The 20,255-nt window shown below is 38.3% G+C and overlaps 2 protein-coding genes across 3 annotated transcripts in view; both read left to right on the top strand.

Moving 5' to 3' along the window:
* Window positions 1-19,045, top strand: part of LOC125240751 (calcium-binding mitochondrial carrier protein SCaMC-2) — a 77,684-nt gene extending 58,639 nt beyond the window's left edge. The window contains exons 1-4 of one of the 2 annotated variants that reach the window (XM_048148807.1): window positions 1,993-2,249; window positions 16,619-16,777; window positions 17,018-17,591; window positions 18,651-19,045. In XM_048148807.1, coding sequence (XP_048004764.1) covers window positions 2,163-2,249; window positions 16,619-16,777; window positions 17,018-17,591; window positions 18,651-18,835 — 1,005 coding nt within the window. In that variant the 5' untranslated portion in view covers window positions 1,993-2,162 and the 3' untranslated portion in view covers window positions 18,836-19,045. Of the gene's footprint in view, window positions 1-1,992; window positions 2,250-16,618; window positions 16,778-17,017; window positions 17,592-18,650 lie in introns of those variants that run through there. The other variant, XM_048148806.1, reaches the window with a different exon arrangement.
* Window positions 13,778-15,533, top strand: LOC125240753. The gene is made up of 2 exons (XM_048148808.1): window positions 13,778-14,251; window positions 14,806-15,533. Exons 1-2 carry the CDS (start codon window positions 14,102-14,104, stop codon window positions 14,971-14,973), a joined length of 318 nt encoding a protein of 105 aa, XP_048004765.1. The 5' UTR covers window positions 13,778-14,101; the 3' UTR covers window positions 14,974-15,533.
* Window positions 19,046-20,255: the final 1,210 nt, after the last annotated feature.

The following is a 20,255-nucleotide window of genomic DNA, read 5'->3' as shown; positions in this document are numbered from 1 at the left end:
GGAGACCAGTTCCGGATGTATCATTGTGCGCTCGGGGATGGTATCCGCCGCGTGTATCCCTTACTTTTAGATGAAAGTGTTCGAAAGGGCCTCTGCTAATTGGCTTCGGCCCCACGTACGCCTCCTAAAGATCTGGGACCCCCATAGTCCCGAGATATGGTTAGGAGTACCTCTTATTAGACTCGTAGATCAAGTAATATCTGATTTATTGCAGCATGAACTCTCAGGGCGGGTCGCTAGTAATTAATAATTAGATTCAATCAATTAGTAATTACTTATTGTTGAAGTGTATGATATTGTGCGGTCTACATAATAGCATAAACACTTGTGACATTACTTAAGTGCATTCTTCAGAAACATCATTTACCTCAACCACTAAATGTAAATACCTGAAGTTCTTTTGTAACCGATGTATTTTGTTATATTTAACGCAATAGTCATTTCAATAGTTATTGCAGTTCTAATAGCATTAAGTACTATTATTTATTGCAGCATACTGCAAAGGAAATAAATACAGTTATTTGAAATACATATTTGTTGAGTTCCTTACTTGTGGCCAAAGACATATGTATATAACTCCGTATAGACAGATAAAGTCTTAGAAAAAAACATACCTCAGTACCATACAGAAAAAGATACGGTGGCCTAGATGGCATTACACCTTTGGGGTGCGCTCAGCTAGATGGCGCTAATATTAATATTTGACATTTTAACACATATCAAGCTAAGAATATGGGCTAAATTGTCAAAACTGAGGTCCAAAAGTTCTAAGCCTGTGTCAAGAGATGGCAGTCTATGCACTGTGATTACACATTTCACTTCGTCAGTAACTCTATAATACTCGATCCTCTTTGCTTGTGGCTATAGTCCATACTAATATTATAAATGGGAAAGGGTGTGTGTCTGTTTGTTTGTCCGTCTTTCACGTCAAAACGGAGCGACCAATTGACGTGATTTTTTAAGTGGAGATAGTTGAAGAGATGGAGAGTGACATAGGCTATCTTTTGTCTCTATCTAACCCCCCACTTCCCTAAAATAGAGGGTGAAACTTTGTATGGAGCATTCCGCAATTTTCGAATAAAACGCGAGCGAAGCCGCGGACAATAGCTAGTAATTTATAAACTAACCTTAGGTGAAGGTATGGAATAACTCAGTGCACGTGTCAGAAAAAATATAACATAAAAAATATGTAACTATGTACTTATGTCATAATTCTATGAAACTGCTTACAAAAATAGCTATGGCAGGATAGGAGGTCACTCACACAATGATCTGTCACCGTCTGTGTTCATCCAGGCGGCCGAATATATGAATATTTCATGTTTTCATATATAGATATAATCAACTATTCCTAAGAACATCACCGCTGTTTTATCATTCTAAAATACCTCGGGGGATGGAAACAAAAGACAAAACTTAGTTTTCTTGGTTTTCCAAAATAACAAAATTGTAACCTTAAATGGAATATGCTGTCTATATACTGAGGGGCTCGGCAGAATTTAATAACCTTTTCGTTCTAGAAGATATAATAATACATATCGCTTTCACCTTCGTTTATATCGACTATGTCCAACCGACGTTGCTACCTAAACTCGCTATCGCAATTCGCGCAGCCGAGCCCCCAGTGAACCTGTCTTGACCGAACGTTCTTTATCAGCTGTTATGCCTGTACCACTGTATCACTAAGACGACTGTCTCTCGCGCCAGTTTCACTGTTAACTGTTCATTTGATTAGAGTCGTGGGATATCGTGGTACTGGCCCGTCGGCTCGCACCGCTGCCATGCGGTTCACAGTTCTACAAACTCGTCACGCATTCCAATTTGCTTACCGAGCGCTCGCCGGTTCCACGCCCAGGCGAACCGTTACCGTGTAAACTAACGTTATCAGAGATCGCGCGCACAGTGGTTCTAGTGAGCGTTGTAAATGGAAAGCGTTTGGAATACTAATCGTGCAGGATGACGAAACGCCGACATGAGGACCGCCAGGCCAGTGTGACACCGTTCGCTGGTCGAATCGAACGCGTTTCGCGTCCCACACTCCTAGCTATACTAGTATTATAGACTATAAGATCTGATAGTCCAAAGCAAACGATCTGTGATCATAGAATTTAATAAAAAATTGTATTTATCTTATTTACTCGTGTAAACTAGATAATATCAAAATGTCTCTGGAACTGGAGGAGCTCACAGTCGGAACGGGCGACGTCTTCGAGGACTTCCTGATCGTCTTTCGAAGATGTTTGGCAAAGGTAAATGCATTCTAAATTAGTGCTTAGCGGCCCGCTGGTGCCAGTCCGCGCCTAGACTTCTGTTAGGTCACTGCGACCGACAGTACTTTGATCTTTCTCCTTAGTGACATTAGAAATAAAAAGTGACTTTCACCATGGATATGGAGTCTTATTACGACGCTTGGGAATGGATCGTAAAGGTAATCAAGAACCATTTAGAACTAAACACCACTTTCTAGCCTTGGGGTGTCTAGATGTGACACCTGTGGCATTTGGAAAGCATTCAAGTCACAGCAAATATGTCTGATTTGCATTATTAAATACGGAACTGTAAATTCCCAATGCAACTGGCAAACTGTCAGATTCTACCCACTCGCACTCTTTCTAGCGCCTCGCGCTCATTTATTCTCGTGCGGAATGTCTTGTACCCACGTGGTGCGAACTGTTGCTAGGGAAACGGGTCGACCTATGGAACCATTAAAATTAATAATGCAAACCGTATTAGGCTTTACGTCAATATTAATAAGAACCTTGACATGTGTGTGGCGTTTAGGTGAACGAAAGACTGATCGACCGTTCGAAATATAAAAAAAATGGGTAAAATTTAAATTAGTAACGGCTGGTAAGCGGGTATGCAGTGGACTTACGCTTGTTGGAGATATGCATGATTATTTTAGAATTAAGCGTCGGTGTTGCTATGCGAGTGTTATAAAAGCGAACGGTTGAATAGGTACTAATTATCTGTATTTTAAAAATGGTTAATATTCCATTGTCTTTCTCAAGATATTAAAGTTATTATAAGAATATTAGATTTTACCTAATATTGAATTCATCTATTCAGCCTATGGAGCGAATTTTAATTAATTAATAGAGGATTTTCTTGATTTCATCAGTCAATCATAGAAGTAATATCTAAAATAATATCTTGGCTAATTATACTATTAAATATAATGATTGCCGCGTCTGTTGTCTGTTCTAAGCATGTAAATGCAGTGGTAAATGCTTAAATAGAACAGACGGGGAAATTACCACGCTTCGAGGAAATACTCTTGAGTCTCTTGACAGTAATTAAAAGAACACGTCATCAAATGAAATTCCAAAAGATATAATATACCTAACAGGTTTATCAGTTGGGTTTAGTCCCGCCATTCATTGCAAATCTGATAGCAACTTAGCATGAATCATTGTCATTGAAGAGATCTGTCGGCTAATCATTAACTTTGAGCCCATTTACACGGTGCGAGAATTTACATGCGACTTTTATTATAGGTATACGGTATTTTATTGGTCTGCTGAATGAGAAACTTGGTGATCAGAGGTACTCCAACTAAGTCTTAAACCAAAAGAGCTCTACCTCACTCTATGTACTACAGTGAACTGCAAAAGTGCATGGCGAATTTAAGAATAAATGACTTCATTCGTCTCCATGCAATTTCGCAGCTCACTCTACATTCATAATCTGCTAAGCGATTTATTATTTCATTATATACAGCCATAGAAGTATAATTTTCTCATATTTTTGGAAAAATGAAAGAAAAAATGTCACACATTTTCTAATAAATATGAGGACTTTTATATATTCTGTATACTTACATATATGAGTGCCATGGACCATGGCCTTATCTACTATCATGCTATTCCCAATACGAACTATTTTAATTTTATATCATGTATACGGTATAGGTACCTAATATATATTATATTTGACAAACGTTTGGTACATAAGTGTTACATTTTTCCTATTACGCTTATCAAACGCCCCACAGACCTCAATTACTCGTACCTACATATTTAGATCTCCTATTAATCGTAAATTATACTCAGTTATCAAGAGTTAGTTATTAACTCGTTTTGGCTTAGGTATCTAAGTATATGTAAGAAAGGAATAGAATGTTTACTAATTGAGGTTTGTACCGCGTAGGTATATGAATGTGGATGTGTATTGCCGGTAGACAAGGGTCCTTATGGTTTTAGTGCGATTGATTATTATATAAAATACATTACATTTAACACGTCATACATTACAATACATTCTATAAAAACCATATTTAATAAATAAATAAATAATAAATAAATATTATAGGACATTCTTACACAGATTGACTGAGGCCCTCGGTAAGCTCAAGAAGGCTTGTGTTGTGGGTACTCAGACAACGATATATATAATATATAAATACTTATATACATAGAAAACATCCATGACTCAGGAACAAATATCTGTGCTCATCACACAAATAAATGCCCCTACCGGGATTCGAACCCGGGACCGCGGCGCAGCAGGCAGGGTCACTACCGACTGCGCCAGACCGGTCGGCATATTTATTAATATGTGAACCATTTTTTTCATAATTTATTTAATAAGGATCATCATATCGTGGTTTCTGTAATTTCTGGTAAAATGGGCATGGGCGGCAGTGATTGCTTACCATCAGGCGACCTGTCTGCTCGTCTGCCTCCTATCCCATAAAAAAAAAATCACTGGAATCGTAAATACCCTTTCTGTTATGAAAAACCACACTTTAAAACTGCTTCGTGTCCCATTTCGTACATTATTTATTGTAATTATATTTATTTAAATATGATACATAATACATAAGGGTACAAGTACATACAGTTAACCAATTGGAACCCTAGGCCACTCTACAACCATGTCAAAATGACAAGCAGTAAGAGATTTCTTACAATCTGATTTATAACGTCACTATGACATAGTTCTACAGTGGCCTAGGGTTCCAATTGGTTGGCTGTACGTAATATAGCTTTACTAAAGTATATATGTATAGTTTGACTGTTATAACTAACACGCCCATCGCGTACCCGATATACACTATGTAACATAATTGCCGAAGATAAATCCTACGGCTTATACATTACCTTCTATAGTACCTTTAATTTTCATGGTGTTTATTTTAAAAAAAGGAAGTGGTATTCGTAACCGCTATTCGATACCGGTTATGCTCTTAAATGGATCACCGGCATTAATGTTACATCCTGTATTACATTCCTGGACTTATCAAAACTGCAACGTGACAGACGTGACAGTCCATATCTGATAAAGAATAGGGTTAAACTAACACTTGCAGCGCTATAGACCCACTTACCGCTTGTCTATCGTCCACTGAATATTGTGTTTGACCCATATAAGGCATGTCACATAACTAGTAAGGTACAGCGGGGCTAATCTCGACTGGGGGGCAAATGAAACTGGTTGACCAGTTTTTTCCATGTTGTACAATGTTTGAATTATTAAATAGAGTGTCCACCGGTTATGTATGGTAGGCGTGTTCAGTGGATACATGTAGAACTCAACATCATAGTGTAATAATGGAAAAAATGGATTAGTTACAATTGCCCCCCAGTCGAGATTTGCCACGCTGTACCTTATAGTTGTTTACAAAAATTATAGATGACATTTTTATACATTCGCAAGCTTCCACCATTGAGAGAATGATTGGTATCGCTCTTAGTTTGTACTCGTAAACTGTTCAAATGTGGTGTTCCCACACGGCTGTTACAAATGTTATTGTACAAGTACAGTCAATCAATTGGAACCCTAGGCCGCTCTACAATCATGTCATTAAAATTTTGAAAAACCCCCGACCGCGACCTAGTGGACCGATTTTCATGAAACATGGCTAAGAACACTCCCGACTAACACAGCTTTCAAATAAAAAAAACTAAATCGAAATCGGTTCATCCGTTCGGGAGCTACGATGCCACAGACAGACACACACACATACAGACAAACAGACAGACAGACACGTCAAACTTATAACACCCCGTCGTTTTTGCGTCGGGGGTTAAAAATGACAAGCAGTAAGAGATTTCTTACAATCTGATTTATAACGTCACTATGACATAGTTCTACAGTGATTGGCTAGGGTTCCAATTGGTTGACTGTACATATAACAGTCAGTGTGGGAGCACCATTATACACTACCTCAGAAAGGTCATCCATTTTGTCTAGGTCATTGTAAGTGCAATGCCATTAGAGAGGCAGGCTAGAGGAGACCACACAATACTTTTGTTTTCTGGATTGGTCCATCAAAATTGAGGTAGTGGAGCCATATTGAATTTAATTCTCCCGTAATCACCATGACTGTAGATTTCCTTGAAGTTTTCATAACACAATGTTATTAAAACTTGACATTGCTACCAAGTTTGGTGATTTACTTTCTTATTTTCCTCATCCGGAATGGAACCGATGGCTATTGTATTACAGCGTAAAATGACGACAATCTGCAGGGTTGTCACTGAGTTCGAATTGCACTCTTAATACGTCTTAAGATATCTCCCAGACAACTAATAAGTCGCGACTATCAGAATATATCTTTAAATAAAGTTATTATTGTAAATGATTTTCCGTATTTTATAAATGTACTGACAGACTGTGCCAATCATAATTTCATATGTTCCGAAGTTTCAACTTAAAATAACATTTGCAGACTCTTTGATGTAAAAATCGCAGCATACCTAATGAGCTTAGCTTGAGTCTAGTAATCTCTAGTTGTCATATGTAGATATTGTGCTGAATTATTATACTGGCCGTGACACATGAAATTATACCCACAGACACTAATTTTTACACCCGACGCGTAAATCAAAAACGCAAATAACACTAACTGCTCGTGACGGCCCTATTCGCGGGTGACGCCGCGTCGACGCGTGCGCATGACGTCACGCGCCCGCGCAGCGCAGGAAACTACGTCTCCGATAACTGGCAGGAAAATAGCAGGATCAGCGTTCGTGGAATTACAAATACATAACTTTAAAACCACTGAAAACAAGTAGAAATAATGACTCACGTTTTTTGCTAAGTGATCTGATCTCTTATTTTGCAAGTTAAATAAATACCAATATTAAAGATTGAAGCCTAACTCCCACTCTAGAACTCGTTTAGCCCTAAGCTCAATAATAAGGCACAGTTCTTATTAAGAATATTAAGCCTTATTAAGCACAAAGTGGCTATAAGTGTGGGAACAGCCTTATTACGTTTCGTTTGAAATTTTGAGGATAAATGCTTAGCCGATGACGGTACTGTACTCCCCGCTTGTAATTGCATAAGTATGTTAGTGTTTAAATTTAATGTTTCCTCATCAATGCTTGAATGGTTTTATCTACTTTAAACAAAACCCTCTGCAATGGTACTTTACGTGAACCCCTTCATTACAACGGGCTTATCCACTCTTGGCTAAGTATGTACCACGCATATTGGTTAAGCCCATAGTGTAGTGGAAAAAGCTGATAATTCTAATAGTTGCAACACCGATGCACGTGTTTTGAGATAGCCGCCAAAGTTGCTAAACGGTCCAGGTGCTCAAAATAATCTAACCATGTTCAATATTCTTTTAAATTAATAATTAAAACTGAACATAACAATTTTGACAATAACAACAAATATCTTCATTACGACTAAATTAATAAGTTTAATAAAAATTTGTTTTTGTTATAAAAGTGTGTATACTGTATAGTTTCTTGAATGACGTGTCAATCGTTAATACCTATGGTAAAACAGATGTTAGAAAAATATTCAATGTTTTTTTTTCGCATTTTGATTAATACTATGATTTTCGAGATAATACCTAATGTTCATAATGTTGCTGTCAAAACCGTAACGATGTGGCTGCTATAGATATACTCGTACATACTAGACATTTGTTAGAATCATGAAGAAATGTCGCACATGTATTGTGTACATTCTGTTCTTCTATGCGAAGGTGTTTATAATGTTCAATAGACGTCATTTTATGACCTATAAACTGTCTGATACCGCTTCGACCTAAATGTTATTGTGACCATTCACTACATATTATTACATGAATATGTCAACTGAAATGATTTATTCCATACACGTGCCTTTGAAATTATCTTAAGTGTTTAAATTGGAACGGTGACATATATTTTGAGTAATTAAGACTAAAAATGCTATTCATGGCTAATATAACGAAATAAGATAAAGAAATGTAAGTAGTTTAAAGTTAGAGTCGGACAAACTAGTAAAGTCGTCATTCTATGTGTAACAGTGTCATAAATAGTTTGATAATATTTAACATTACACCTAAAATCTGACCAAAGTGTTATCTAAACTAAAAAGTGCGAATACTGTAGTGTCAATATTGCTAATTTCTAATTTTTTGGACTTTAATGTAAAATGCTTCAGCGGACTTAAATACGCTACAGGAGCGAAAATGCTAAAATGGAAAGGAAGCCCCCCTTTCAATTTGGGAATTTTAGTTAAATATACTAGTGTTATTAACTAGATTTATCGAAAACTCGGCATACTCAATAAGGCCGTTTTTGCAAAATGTTGATGGGATCTAGCATCTTTAAAAATAAGAATTTAAAAAAATCAAAACGATCCGTCACAGATACGTCTTAAGAGTTTTAATTTTATATTTACAACATCGATATGGGATAGCAAATAAAAAACTACTGACAGTTTAGTTAACACATAGTCAAGACTACGTAGTCAAGTTCAGGACATAGGTAGCCTGGCGCGATGGGTTTTCACATTTTCATCACATTCCAGACATGGTGATGGATGACGCTCACTGATAAACCTGTCTTGATAGCACTGATTACTAATTTAAATAACTACGCGTTACTATTACATTAATAATTACATATTTTACATTTTTGTTGAAATTGTAAGTGACTTGATGCGTCGATAACTCGATATGAGAAGGCAAAGTACGAGTATGATTAGCAGTGATCGGTTTTTTGGATTCACCCTCGCGGGATATCAAGTAGAAAAGTTAATATTGATACGACGAAATTATCTCTCAGGAACTTTTTACTCTTACATGGCAACCAGTTGAGACAAAAACTTCTATTCTTTTCCTAATCTCTACACTCTATTAAGCAAAATATATTAGAACCTCCACAAAGTATTACCTTACATCTATCATGATATTTATACAAACCGAACATTAAATTTAAATTGTTTTTCTAAATTTTATTGTAAGAATATCAAAGCTAAAGAGTTCACATTTTTAAATTGTTGGAGAGATTTATAGTGGTTATGAAATCGCATGTTAGTAAGGCCTATTACGTTATGTACTATTTTTAGTTTAAGTTTATAATGTTAATGTTGTTGCTTTATATTTTAGGTTGAGCAATAAAACCATTTGGCATTGTGGACATTGTACATATTTTTTTGCCTTTTCTAACAACATTAAGCCCGGATTCCCGGGGCATATCCATACTAACATAATGATTGAGGTCGTTCACCCCATGTCGAATCCAAAAAACCGATCACTGATGATTAGGTTAGCATTACGAATATACATTACATATGTCAATTGGTTAATATGGTAGATAACGTAAATTAAATATGTTCCTCTAATTTTTAAACCAACACTGCACACACACTTATTTTACATAGACCTTATGCTTCATATGCAATGACCTTGTACTTGAGTCATAGGTTTAACGAACCTTCATCAAATCATCAGTGATTAAATAGAATGGATGAAATGAACCCTGACGAAATAATATGAAGACTAGACATCGGTAACGCTAAATATGTTCATAGGTTTAAGCGTACATCGTTCCTACTTAATCGCAATGGATGTAATGTCTTTCGCCGATGCTATCAACTCTTGGCACGCCCCCGTTACAGTGACATTGCAATACCACCGAGTCAGAGCAATAATCTGGCCCTTATCTTATCAAACAAAACTAACAGTCGAGAACAATCGACTCCAAACGTCATCAATTCTAAATATAAATAACGTACTTCTAAATATCTAGCAATACTTATGTTTCCAAGAACTTTGGGGATGTCCACTGCTATACCTATATATAATTTTATAAGTTATGTCACGAGTGTGTCTCGTGCAATGACGCGATGACTCATATATCAACGCGCGTTGCCAATTCAGAGAACTAGTTAGGTACATATTAAGATGTATTTAACTAATTGAAAAGCTCTTGTTGGGTATGAATATGCCAAGTTCTTTTTGTAATTAGTAGCTTGGTTTAGAAGACACACCTTTACAAATAGTTTCTTAACCCTTTGGAGTCTTCAGACGATATGAAAGATCCCTGTCAGTGACTTCAACCTTCAACATATTAACGGTCTTTGTTACCTTAGGTTTTAGTTTCTCTCGCTTACGCCTTGGATGTTTACTCGTAAATAACATTTTGACTAGATATTATTCCATTAAAATGTTAATCACAATGCCTTCGCCTAAGACACTTAGGTCCACTTGCACCAACCAATTAAATCAGGGTTAGTGGGCTGCCATCTGTCAAATTCCATATAAAATGGTGGGTTAACCCCAGACAGGTTAAGTGGTTGTTGCCAGTGGGTCTTAGTAAACTCCGATCCGATCGTCTTATTATTTCGATTCAAACAAAAAATCATATTCTTGATTTCTTACACATAAAATCTGACCGGAACCAAAAAATGTGTAACAAAACGGTTTGGTAAACTTTTTATCCGTCCACTTAACGTTTTTATCAGCCGTATTGAAGCAACAGTTTCATAACGCGGCATTGCGAAGGTTGTCTATCGGGGTCAGTGTCGAATTTGGTCGGCTAACTCCGCGAGGCTGTAACAGCGACCCAATTACTTAGATTCTAGTACAGTGGCGGGCAAAGTACGACCCGCGGGCCTTAAGGCCCGCTAAAGGATTGTATGCAGCCCGCCACCGGTCCTTCTAAATAGTGTGTGATATGGCCAGAACTGTAGTAAAAGTGCATTTGTGGGGTAAATCTGGCCTGCCTCTAAATTACTTCAAGCCCCAAAGGAAAAAAAATGCCCGCCACTGGTCTACCCCATCTAGCGGGATGGAATGTTAAACCAGTATTGATTTGTTTGTGGAGTCAGGCTAAGCTAAGATGACAGCGATTTTGCTAGTCCCGCCTGTGCAAGGGCTGTGGGGCTATCAAAATCGCTGATAACTTAGTTTGCTATGACTATAGCTGTTTGACGCTTTGTCATGAATATTCTTTTGAAACGCCAAATAATATTGCAGTCCAGTAACAAGGAATGTGTACTTCACGCATTCTATACAAGTAGCATTGACATTTCAGAAACACCCACGAAATGACGACAGTGATAGTGACGGATCTCAATGTAACGAATGTGGTTAGAAGGCTGCGGCAAGGTTAACTATACTTACATACAAAACGACTCCTAAAAGGTCATAAAACATAATTATTGTAATGTAAGAAATCTGAAGTTATACTTTTTGAATTTGAAGATGAGTCGCTATCCTCCATATTATGTGAACACCTGAACTAACCTAATTTTTGTTCGATACAGATATTTTTTTCTCCATATGTGACATACGTCGTAACTCGTAACCAAAGGTCTTAACTCAAAAACTTTTTTTTTAGAGTTCATTACTTCTGATCTTATACATTAATGACAGATAAAATAATTTATTTATTGCTGGCTACGGAAACCATGTCTAGGTTAAGTAAAATTTCAAAAGTGTATAGTCTATTAATCCTAGAAAAATACCTATAACGGTTTACCTACTCGTTTAATACATGAAACCATATCATTTGGGTAGGTACCGTTACATCCGCATGTGTGACGCTGCCGCCGCCGCCGTTGATCAAAGTCCGCCTTATGTGGCACAGAAATGATTAATATCCAATTGTTCTAATTCAATCTTTTCACTAATATTTTATATTGTTCTAGCGACGAACTTACGTAATTCTGACAGGGAGTTTTTACAGTTTTTACCCACCATGTAATATGGCTATTAAAACGTATTTAGGTACTTTAAAGATGTTCTCTACATGAATAGCCGCGCGTGTAGAAAGCAACCGATACTTACGTAATTAACCAGTAGATGACTAGACTATGTAGACTAATATTCGTAAGCTTTATAGAATTTTATTTATTTTGTGATGACCTCCTCTAAACTTGTGTTTGACTCTGGGTGCTGACACTGATAGCCATTTAACAGTAACGTGTTCTCTAAGACATATTTCTTGCTCAGTTTTTTTTTTCTAAATATACATACTTGCTAATTAACACATTCTATGCCAGACCAAAAATTTCGCAATACTTCAGATTCTCCAGAAACCGATCGTATCTACAACCGATATCTTGTATAGCGACCACCCGCCTAGCGGGTTGTCCGACATCTGAGCAAAGTTCACGAGCGCCAGGCGGGTTCCTGGCAAACAATGTGTTAAAATATATAACGAAGAAATGATCGTGGCTGCTAGTTTCATCAATATTCTAAGTCCACATACATAACAGAAACGTAACGCCGAAACGTTATAACTTTCTAATTACTTAACACAAAAGAAAGAATTTCGCGGATGTGAGGCGGCCACTTTCCATTTCTGGATGGAACCGGCTCACGCTAAGTCTGGGTTCCGGATGTTTCGTCAACGACTAATGACATACATACATACATACATACATAATACGGTTAGAGGATACGTAACTTTACATTGAGTCTAATGATTCGAAATGGTATTATATCTTGTAAATCAATGTGTTTCGAATAAGTGACGTAATAGTACAAATTATAATATTTTTTTCCCCTCACTAGCTCGGAAACATGTGTTTTGTCCTTTAATACCAGCGGGTAAAAACGCATTTTATCCACTAGTGGGTAAAGTAATTTGACCTTGAATAAAGTCAAATTAACTGCTTTAAAATTGATAAATGTAGGTGAATCTAGTAATAAAGATGATTTACCACCCGTGGAACTACTGGAAGCAGTAATAAACGCGTTTTTTGCGTTTTAGTTTCCTCGCTATAGTGAGGGGAAAAGTTTAGTGTTACACTCGGGTGCAAATGTATTTTACTTCTCGTGTGTTAAAAAAACTCGCAAGTTCAGGATTCTATTCTCGAACCACTCGCTTCGCTCGTGGTTCAACTATAGAATCCTTACAGTTGCTCGTTTTTCAATTCCACACTCGGCGTTAAAATACAACTTTGCCCCCTTGTATAACAAATAACTATTTTGGGTACCTCTTAATGATCACAGTCTAGTATGTAATGAGAAAACTAGGAATATAATGATGTTTGTTTTATGCAATTATGAGAAAAGTTCGCATTAAATATAATATAACTAAAATATACTGTCAATGCCGTAATGCCAGCTGTTCTATCCACGTGTTGTTTGTTACAAGATTGTATGATGTTGATGGGTTACCTCAGCAACCTAGCTCAGCAAGGAAAAGTATAGTTAGTCAAATGCTGCATCTACATGAAGGCTATCCGGCGAACATTAGTGATAGTGTCTCTTTCATTTCGATTGGATAACGATATATAATATTAATAATATTATTAATAATTTAATATTATAGGACATTCTTACACAGATTGACTGAGCCCCACGGTAAGCTCATGAAGGCTTGTGTTGTGGGTACTCAGACAACGATATATATAATATATAAATACTTATATACATAGAAAACATCCATGACTCAGGAACAAATATCTGTGCTCATCACACAAATAAATGCCCTTACCGGGATTCGAACCCGGGACCACGGCGTAGCAGGCAGGGTCACTACCGACTGCGCCAGACCGGTCGTCAAATCAATATATGGCATCACAAATACCTATTCGCGTCATCCGCATCCCTACATGCTTCGGACTACTTCTAAAGGACGTAGTAGCTAGCAGGCGACGACTAAAACAATAAAGAAAGTAAGAAGAGAGGTTGAGTCTGTTCAGAAAGAGAAGAGTCTTGAAATGTATGGGGTCCAATTCCATGTTCCTATTCCACGACTTCTCTTTCCGAACAGACTCAACCTCTCTTCTGCTAATCTCCTACATATACAAACTCAGAGCTTCTATTTTCATGCCAGCCGTAATCTGACACCTGTCAAAGTCAACAGTCTTGAAAACATGCTTAGGCATCGCACATTGGTGGGCAAAATTTAAAATAATGATTAGCAAAGGAAAATTAGTGTTAAAAATTATCGTTTATACAGGACACCATCAAGCCATGCTTTGGCAGACCTACGTTGCTTTGCTGACTCTCACCGTTGGTTTGGAACATACCATCATGGGTCAATACAAATTTAAGGAGACTGCGGTAACATACCTGATTCATTTAAACATATTTGTCCAATATCTTTTGACAATTCATAAATTAAGTTACATGAGATATCAATATAATATATAATCGGTGAAAGTCACTTCTTTAGCAAGTAGTTTCAATCGCAAATATTGATTCAAAGTACTATAAATCTAGCTGCATTGTTTGATACGCTAGCTTGCAGAATCAATATTGGTTGAAGCACTTCAAAATCTACCCGAGGGTTGTTACTCGGTCGCTGACTTGCTTTATGCGAATAATAAAAACTATTATCAGAAAATAGTACTGAACTAATATCTAGAGACTTTTGCATAAAACGGTTTATTCCTATTTTATTTCGTTTATATGCATATATCACGAGAAAGGGCTAACGGCAAGTAAGTAGCAAATTTCTATTCAGAAGATATAGTTTCATACGAGTTTGACTTTAGTTCTAGATCAAGTGACGCTTCCAAAGATTTTCCATAGTCGACAAATTACCTTCTTCTTTATACGTTAGATATTACTTATTCAAGTTTTTTTTTAGAGTATCTGACCCTAGTTTCTCACAGGCGGAGCGGTTACTGTACCACGCGTGGACTAATTTCAATATAAAATACAAAAAAGTGAAATACGTGAGACCCGAAGTGGACGAGCAGCCCTACGTTGTCGAGGACGATGATGATGACGATGTAGAGTATGATCAACATGTAGACTATTGTACTGTGGTAAACTACTGATCACGGTCTACCAGTAGCTGGCCACTTCGCTAAAAATACATTGTGGTTAGGTACAGTTACTTGCGAAATTGTATGGAGAAATTATGATAAATTCGCCATGCACTTTTGCAACTCACTTATGTGTTGCATTTGTAACACGATATCATTCGATTATTAGACTAAACGGGAGGTCCTAGCCCATTTCACTTCAGGATGGAACCCTGTTGCACGCACGCACACATCTATCATACATGGTCATAGACCATGTTAGTGAATAAAATTGTATGCTACAAATTAAGTGACATTTTGTTAAGTGGTCAGTTACTGTTAAAATTTTTATACATATAATAAAATAAAATTAACACGTTAACTGTCTTGCTTGAAATTGTCAACCTTACGTCTTTATTTAATAAGACTTTCTTCGTGACCCATATCATCTTCGGGACACTGGACAGTTTACGTGTCGAAATCGAATTCCATTTAAGGTAAATAAAATCACGAAATCATTGTATCTAAGCACACAATATTTTGGAATTGCTCCACAACATGTCACGGTCATAAAATGTCACATAAGGGCTAGCTTTTTTGTCAGTGCCGGCATAAATTAAATATAACAAGATCATACCATCCCATACATTAAAATGCGACCGCCTACGAAGGCGCTTACACTCCACCACACATAGATGGCGCCACAAAAAAATGCCTTGTTGCCACCGATTATTTGTAGATTGGCATTAAGTGTCAATTCCGAGCCGTAAATTATTAAATCTATGTCAAAAGTTACACTTAACGCCATCAACAAGTGTAATCGAAAGCTACAAGACATTTTTTTTGTGGCGCCATCTATGTGTGATGGACTGTAAGCGCGGTCTTAGGCGGTCGCATTTTAATGTATGGGATGGTATGATCTTGTTATATTTAATTTATGGTGCCGGTAGAGATCGTGCCATTCTAGACCTATCACAAATTAGTAAAATCTCTTCATCGTATTACGAGTTTACAAACAATATACATATCCTGTCTTGAGCGTAATGTTGAGTCTAACAAATATTAGTCCATTATCATACTAATCGCTAGAGTATTTTTAACGTTTTGGCAAACGCTCTAGTTATACAAATAATGACCACTAGTTCCACTACGCAGTAGCCAAAAAAGAGTAATCCTTCCCACATATCACTTGACTTGCTGTCTGATTTTCATTGTCAGTAGAATGTATCTCACTCACATCAAAATATTTTCAGCTGCCGAGAATATACCCATATAGTTCCTTCTAAATAATTTAATGTAAGGTGTAAGCTATTAGCTATTACGTATAACCAGATGTTCTAGGCAAGCGTACTAACTAGTATAAACTGTTCTTGCGAATTAATTTATACGTCTATGCGATCATTTTAATAAGCGCTATATAATATTGCACACCGAACGGGTTATATCCTTTTCATCACACTTGCTCAGTGCGTGTGCGATTGCACGGAAGAAAAACGTTTTTCCCGAGGGAGTTATGAAATTTCTTGTAACAAAATTATACCTTTATTTATCATTTTACATATTTTTTATTGCAAATGTGATGAAAAAGTGTGTAATGTAACTCGGGGCATAAGAATGTACTATACCAGAATCCGTAGTACCAGGCAACCATAAACTAATAAGATCCCTCTCGTTTCAGTATCTGGACATCGGGGAGGACATGAACGTCCCCGACGATTTCACACAGAGCGAACTCCAGACGGGCAAGTGGTGGCGCCACCTGCTGGCGGGTGGCATCGCCGGAGCGTTCAGCCGGACTTGCACGGCGCCTTTGGACAGACTTAAAGTTTTCCTGCAGGTTGGTTTTTGCACCTATGTATTGCTTAGAGTAACGTACGTCGTAGAATTTCTGCAATGATTGTATCAAGATCAACCGTCGTTGCACTTTACGAGTATTGTTACGAGTATTTTAATTATGTAATTTCCCTTAATGATTGTCTCAGCAACCATTCTCTTAGGAACTGCCGACTGTTTCGATTTTGGGACATATTAGTAAATTTTAGACGACACTCAATTAACCACTCATCTTAATTTCCAGGTGAATCCAACAAGAGAAGGCATGAGCAAGTGCTTAGCGCGAATGATAAGCGAGGGCGGCATCACCGGCCTCTGGCGAGGGAACGGCATCAACGTCATCAAAATAGCCCCAGAGTCCGCCATCAAGTTCGCCGCGTACGAGCAAGTCAAGCGCGTGATCCTCGGCGACAGGAAGAACCAGCCCCTAGAGATATACGAGCGCTTCGCCGCCGGCGCCACGGCCGGCGCGATCAGCCAAACAGTCATATACCCGTTAGAGGTCCTCAAAACGCGCCTAGCGTTAAGAAAGACCGGCCAGTACAGCGGTATAATGGACGCCGCGAAGAAAATATACGCCCGAGAAGGGTTGAGATGCTTCTACAAAGGCTACATTCCAAATATCCTGGGGATCGTGCCGTACGCGGGGATCGACCTGGCGGTGTACGAGACGCTGAAGAAGAAGTACATCAACAAGTACCACCACAACGGGCAGCCGGGCATGCTGCTGCTGCTGGCCTGCGGCTCGGCCTCGTGCACGCTGGGGCAGGTGTGCTCGTACCCGCTCGCGCTCGTCAGGACTAGGTTACAAGCGCAAGGTGAGCATTTTACTAATAGTGATGACGACTACATAAAAAATAGCATTCTGTTTAGTCCGTCAGTTAGATCGTCCAAAAATACTGAATACATATTTTTCGCTTATTCTAATTAATGAAAAAATACAAAGATATAAAGCATCAAAGTTTCGGAGTGGGGGCTTGCGACGTCACTTCTAAGTAAAAATTGTACTTAGGCGTGACGTCACGCGAAACTTCATCGCACTGTACATACGTGTCTCAGATTCTTTGATAATCTAACTGACGGACTAATTACTTTTTTTTAGTCGTCTCGCCTATTACATACATACATACACTCACGCTTGTACGGGTGGGCAGAACATTGAAATTGCTCAGAAAGTTTCAGTTGTGATATTGCAGTGATAGGTTGCTAGCTTTACGGTGCTGTTACACGGAGAATGCAATCGCAAGCAATCTACATACCATTGCTGCGTTACGTTGTTCAATACGCATCAACTATGGAGCAAACGCGGCAATGGTGTGTAAATTGCTTGGAATTGTGTTGCCCGTGTAAGAGCACCGTTGCAATGCCTCGGGATTTTTATTGGGAGGTACTATATTCATTAAAATAAATCATTTACATTATAATTTAATTGTCTTCGGTTACCGCGATAGTTACTCATGAAAAAAAGCTATGGAAACGGATTATATCGCTTAAAATTTGCCTATTGAAACCCGTTGCGTCATACCGGGTCCAAAATCTCCATCACAAGCAACATTACTCCGCGTTATGATGATGGAGATCTGTTGGACAAGCCATGACTCGAGAATGGGGGTCTTTTATTTCTGTTGAAACTTGAAATATGAAGGCTTTAGAAATGATTTGCCTTCGTATCGTTACGGAAACGTTCGAACGTGTCATGCTATTTCAGTCAGTCTGAGTACAAGATGTACTGACATTGAACTAGCATGACAAATACGAACGTTTCCCGAAAAACGATACGAAGGAAACACTTTTCGTACTACATCTGTACGCCATTTTCAATTCATTCCTTCGTCTGGATCTTTCTTCAACATCTAACCAATCTTTTATGATTGCAGAAAAAGCAGCAAAAGTGGCGGAAGGCACGATGCGCGGCGTGTTCAAGGACATCGTTCAGCGCGAAGGCGTCCGCGGCTTGTACCGTGGCATCACGCCCAACTTCATCAAGGTCATCCCCGCCGTCTCCATTTCCTACGTCGTCTACGAATACGCCAGCCGCTCCCTAGGAGTCAACATGACGTGATCCCTCTACACGCATCCACAGAGTTATCACTTAAGCATATTAGCAAATTTTGCATTTGATTGTATATAGCTGTATGTAAGTCTTATTTATTCTATGTATGTGACATATTCCATTTTTGAGTGCGCATCGTACTATGGTGAGCTAATGATTGCATTTTGTCCGGCCCGGTTGGGTAGCATCTGTGATTATAATAAATAACGTAATTTTTTTTGTTTGATTTTTTTTTCGTTCCTTTTTGTTTTTGGCTTAACTAGGGCTCCTTAGGCTTATTTTTTTTTCTTTTATTTTACTTTTTTCTAACACTAAAGTTTACATAGGAATGGTATTTGTCTACTCCAAAGCAATTATCCACACACTTGCAATCTAAATGGTCGCGCACCGTGCGGTATTTTTAGAAATAAATTCTCCCGCGGACGCTCCGGCTGTGGAATGGCTCCCTGCCGAGGTATTCCCGATGAACTACAGTATGGGATTCTTCAAAAAAGGAGTGTACAAGTTTCTAATGGGTCGGCAACGCGCATGTGACACCCCTTGAGTTGTCGGCGTCCATAGGTTACGGTGACCGCTCTCCATCAGGTTGTTTCCCACCGACGTGGTATAAAAAAATCAGATTCACATTAGTGTATGACGTCACCGGCTCTAAAGAAAAATCTCTGCGCCGTTGACGCCTACTATGATGGAATATGAGGCAAAATATACTGTAGACAAGAACGAGTATCGTGAATGATTGGCCTCGCCTCACTCTATCGAGTGGGTGCCAGCGTCTGCTTGCCATCCTAAACTTACTGTTCTATATTAACTGATATAGGATTAGTCAAGTATTACGGAGTCTCCAATAGTTTTTATAGAGTCTAATCACTCTGACAAATGAGGAGCCACACTCAAAGGTTATGGCAGATGGCGCCACCCTATTAGTCCTTTACACTACATTGCACAGATAAAGAATTTCATACGTGAGAGCGAGAAGATAATATGTTTTTTCTCTCTCACACATATGAATGACAGTGACATGCCTAGACACTTGCACAGGCGCCGCCTGGCGGGATAAAATGTCAGTGTGCCTCCTCATTGCACTTCAGTTACAAGACATAATAATTATACATTTATTGTCGTGTACAATCCCTCGATTATACAATACGGTTGGGCCGTGAGGTGGATACCGAACAATACGAGCAACGCTAATTGCTGGGACGCGTATGAATTCAGGAGGTGGTATAGAGGATTCATGACCTTTGCCTGGGGCCTAAGCTGGGCATAGAAATTGACCATACGCCACAGGGGCACTTTTACATGTCAACGAAACACAACGACAGAGTATAGTAAGTCGCTTGCTCTGTGCTTCGTATCAAAAATACTACATAATATATCCATACATGAAATGTCCATAGAATGTAAGTAATCACAAGGCGAAAATCATGTC

The sequence above is a fragment of the Leguminivora glycinivorella genome, chromosome Z (genome assembly GCF_023078275.1).
Source record: "Leguminivora glycinivorella isolate SPB_JAAS2020 chromosome Z, LegGlyc_1.1, whole genome shotgun sequence".
Taxonomy (NCBI): domain Eukaryota; kingdom Metazoa; phylum Arthropoda; class Insecta; order Lepidoptera; family Tortricidae; genus Leguminivora; species Leguminivora glycinivorella.
The sequence above is the reverse complement of the archived record's forward strand: the minus strand, read 5'-3'. Positions and strand labels throughout refer to the sequence as shown.

What these genes read in the sequence shown, in the direction of transcription:
- LOC125240753 (XM_048148808.1), top strand. Translation starts at nt 14,102, where the DNA reads ATGATTAGCAAAGGAAAATTAGTGTTAAAAATTATCGTTTATACAGGA. An exon ending in ACAAATTTAAGGAGACTGCG is followed by an intron (nt 14,252 to 14,805) that starts GTAACATACCTG and finishes AGTTTCTCACAG; the next exon opens with GCGGAGCGGTTACTGTACCA.